The 2,017-nt window shown below is 45.2% G+C and overlaps 1 protein-coding gene across 9 annotated transcripts in view; it reads left to right on the plus strand.

The window, feature by feature from the left end:
• The window catches only part of LOC102673008 (calmodulin-binding transcription activator 2-like), a 35,811-nt gene that overhangs the window by 18,915 nt on the left and 14,879 nt on the right, over positions 1-2,017 (plus strand). Inside the window, exon 1 of one of the 9 annotated variants that reach the window (XM_006609386.2) lies at positions 614-1,495. The exons of the other annotated variants lie outside the window; for them this stretch is intronic. Within the exon in view, the coding sequence (XP_006609449.1) occupies positions 1,423-1,495 (73 nt within the window). The 5' untranslated portion in view covers positions 614-1,422. Of the gene's footprint in view, positions 1-613; positions 1,496-2,017 lie in introns of those variants that run through there. 9 annotated transcript variants of the gene reach the window in all.

Here is a 2,017-nt window from a genome sequence, read left to right on the forward strand (position 1 = left end):
AAAAGGAACGCAAGCGACAAAGTAACTATTTCCAGTCCCTAAGCGAATCGTTACGAAGCCTATAACGCAACGGAAACGAGGATACGTGTGAAGATAAAGCGAGGGAAAGAAGGAGAGTGAACGAGAGAGAGAGAGAGAGAGAAAGAGAGAGAGAGAGAGAAAGGGGGAGGCTACCATCGGTGGTGTCGGCAAGAGAAAGGCGCGCGTGCGAGAAAGAGAGAAAGGGTGATAGGGAGAAATAAGGAAGAAAGGAAGGAAGGAAGAAAGAACGGAAGAAGAGAGACGAACGAGAAAGCAAAGGATTGAACGTGATTAAAGGCGATCGTAAAACGCGTCAGCTGTGGGCGAATCTCTTTTTAAGTTCTCTCTGTACTGTGTGACCCTTACATTATTTTGTCCCTCCAGGGACAGGTTCAGTGTTGTAACTTAGGATATAAGAAGAATAAGAGCTCCTGGAACGCACAACAAGAAGAAAGAAAATTAATAAAAGGGAAGAGTTGAAGAAAGAACGAGAGAAGGAGAGTGTGTGTTTGTGAGAGAGAGAGCGAGCGAGTGAGCGAGCGAGAGAGAGAGAGAGAGCGTGTGTGCGTGTGCGTGTGTGTGTGTGTCGGGAAGAGAGAGAGAGAGAGAAAGAAAGAGAGAGATTCGAGAAAGGACTGAGACAAGAAGAGAACCAAGGTCGAAGAGGTACAGAGAACACTAAGAGATAGAGATAGACGAAGAGGAGAGGAAGAAACGAAGAGAAGATTCGTCGAGGAAATTGTTCGTTGAATTAATCTACGAGAATAAAATGGGGCTCCAGTTTTTTATACTAATGCGAACAAGTATTTAAAACGCGAAGAAGAGGAAGAAGACGAAAGTTGGATCTTTATCACGGTGTCGTTTTTACGGGTCTATCTCCACGTGTGTTGTCCATTGCACGACGTCGCGTCGAGAAGAGTCTGCAACGTTTATCGTGAATCATTATCTGTCTGTGACTCTTGATTCCTTTAGGGGGGAGAAGCGAGCGGAATAAATTGGATTGACTCTTGAAACGAGGGTAGAATAATTCGAACGAACAACCTGGCTCGCGTACACGATTCTTTGGGGGATATGTCCTGCCGTTCTAAGGGGAATCACCACCCACGTGCACGAGCCTCACGCAGAGGACAACGTCAAGCGAGTCGTGTTTCCATCCTAGAACCCGGCAGCAAGCTCTCCTGACAAAAAGAGTGCCGTCGTAGCTTGTCACGGTCTAGAATCGCGAACACCGACCATTGTCGAGTCGCCATATCAGCCGCACACTCGTCCAAATTCACGAGGAGCCTGGGGATGTCTGCGAGAGCACAGAAACGATCGCGCTACGCGTACGTTCAGGGACGATGACGATCGGCCACGATCGGTAAGATCCAAGAAGCGGTCGCTCTGACGAGCGCCACGGAAATGGCGGGCTACAATCATTCGAATCCACAGCGTGTCGTCTATCATGCGACCTACCCGACGCCTCTCGCACCAAGTGAGTCCTTTATCTTTTGCCCCACGCGTCCACCACAATTTTTTCGTACACGAATTTTCTTCCCCTCTATGCTCTTCGATTCACCCATAACGGTTTAACCGTTTATTTCCATTTCTTATTTCACGATCTTCGATTTATCGTCCCTCGGTGATGATCTTATTTCGAGTTTCCTTTCGAGTTTCCGCTTTGAAATATTTTTCATCTTCGATTTGGATGAAATTTTTATACGATTGCATGAAAATGCACGCGCTAGGCAGAAGGTATCGGCAATAAATTATCAGAGAAAATACAGTTGTATTATCGGTATCAATAGAATAACGTTCTGGGCAAACTTGTGGTGGGCAAAACGAAATATTTCATTCGACGAACAAGCGTTTCCTTAATGTCTTGAAATGTCAATACGCGTAATTTATTAGTAATAAACTACACATTTAGCATTTTAACGAGGAAGCCACGAATTCTTCGCGATTATTTCCTGTTTCCAAGGAATATGGTGATAATATTACCATATTTTTTTTTTTT

Source organism: Apis dorsata, unplaced genomic scaffold (genome assembly GCF_000469605.1).
Source record: "Apis dorsata unplaced genomic scaffold, Apis dorsata 1.3 scaffold_53, whole genome shotgun sequence".
Lineage (NCBI taxonomy): Eukaryota > Metazoa > Arthropoda > Insecta > Hymenoptera > Apidae > Apis > Apis dorsata.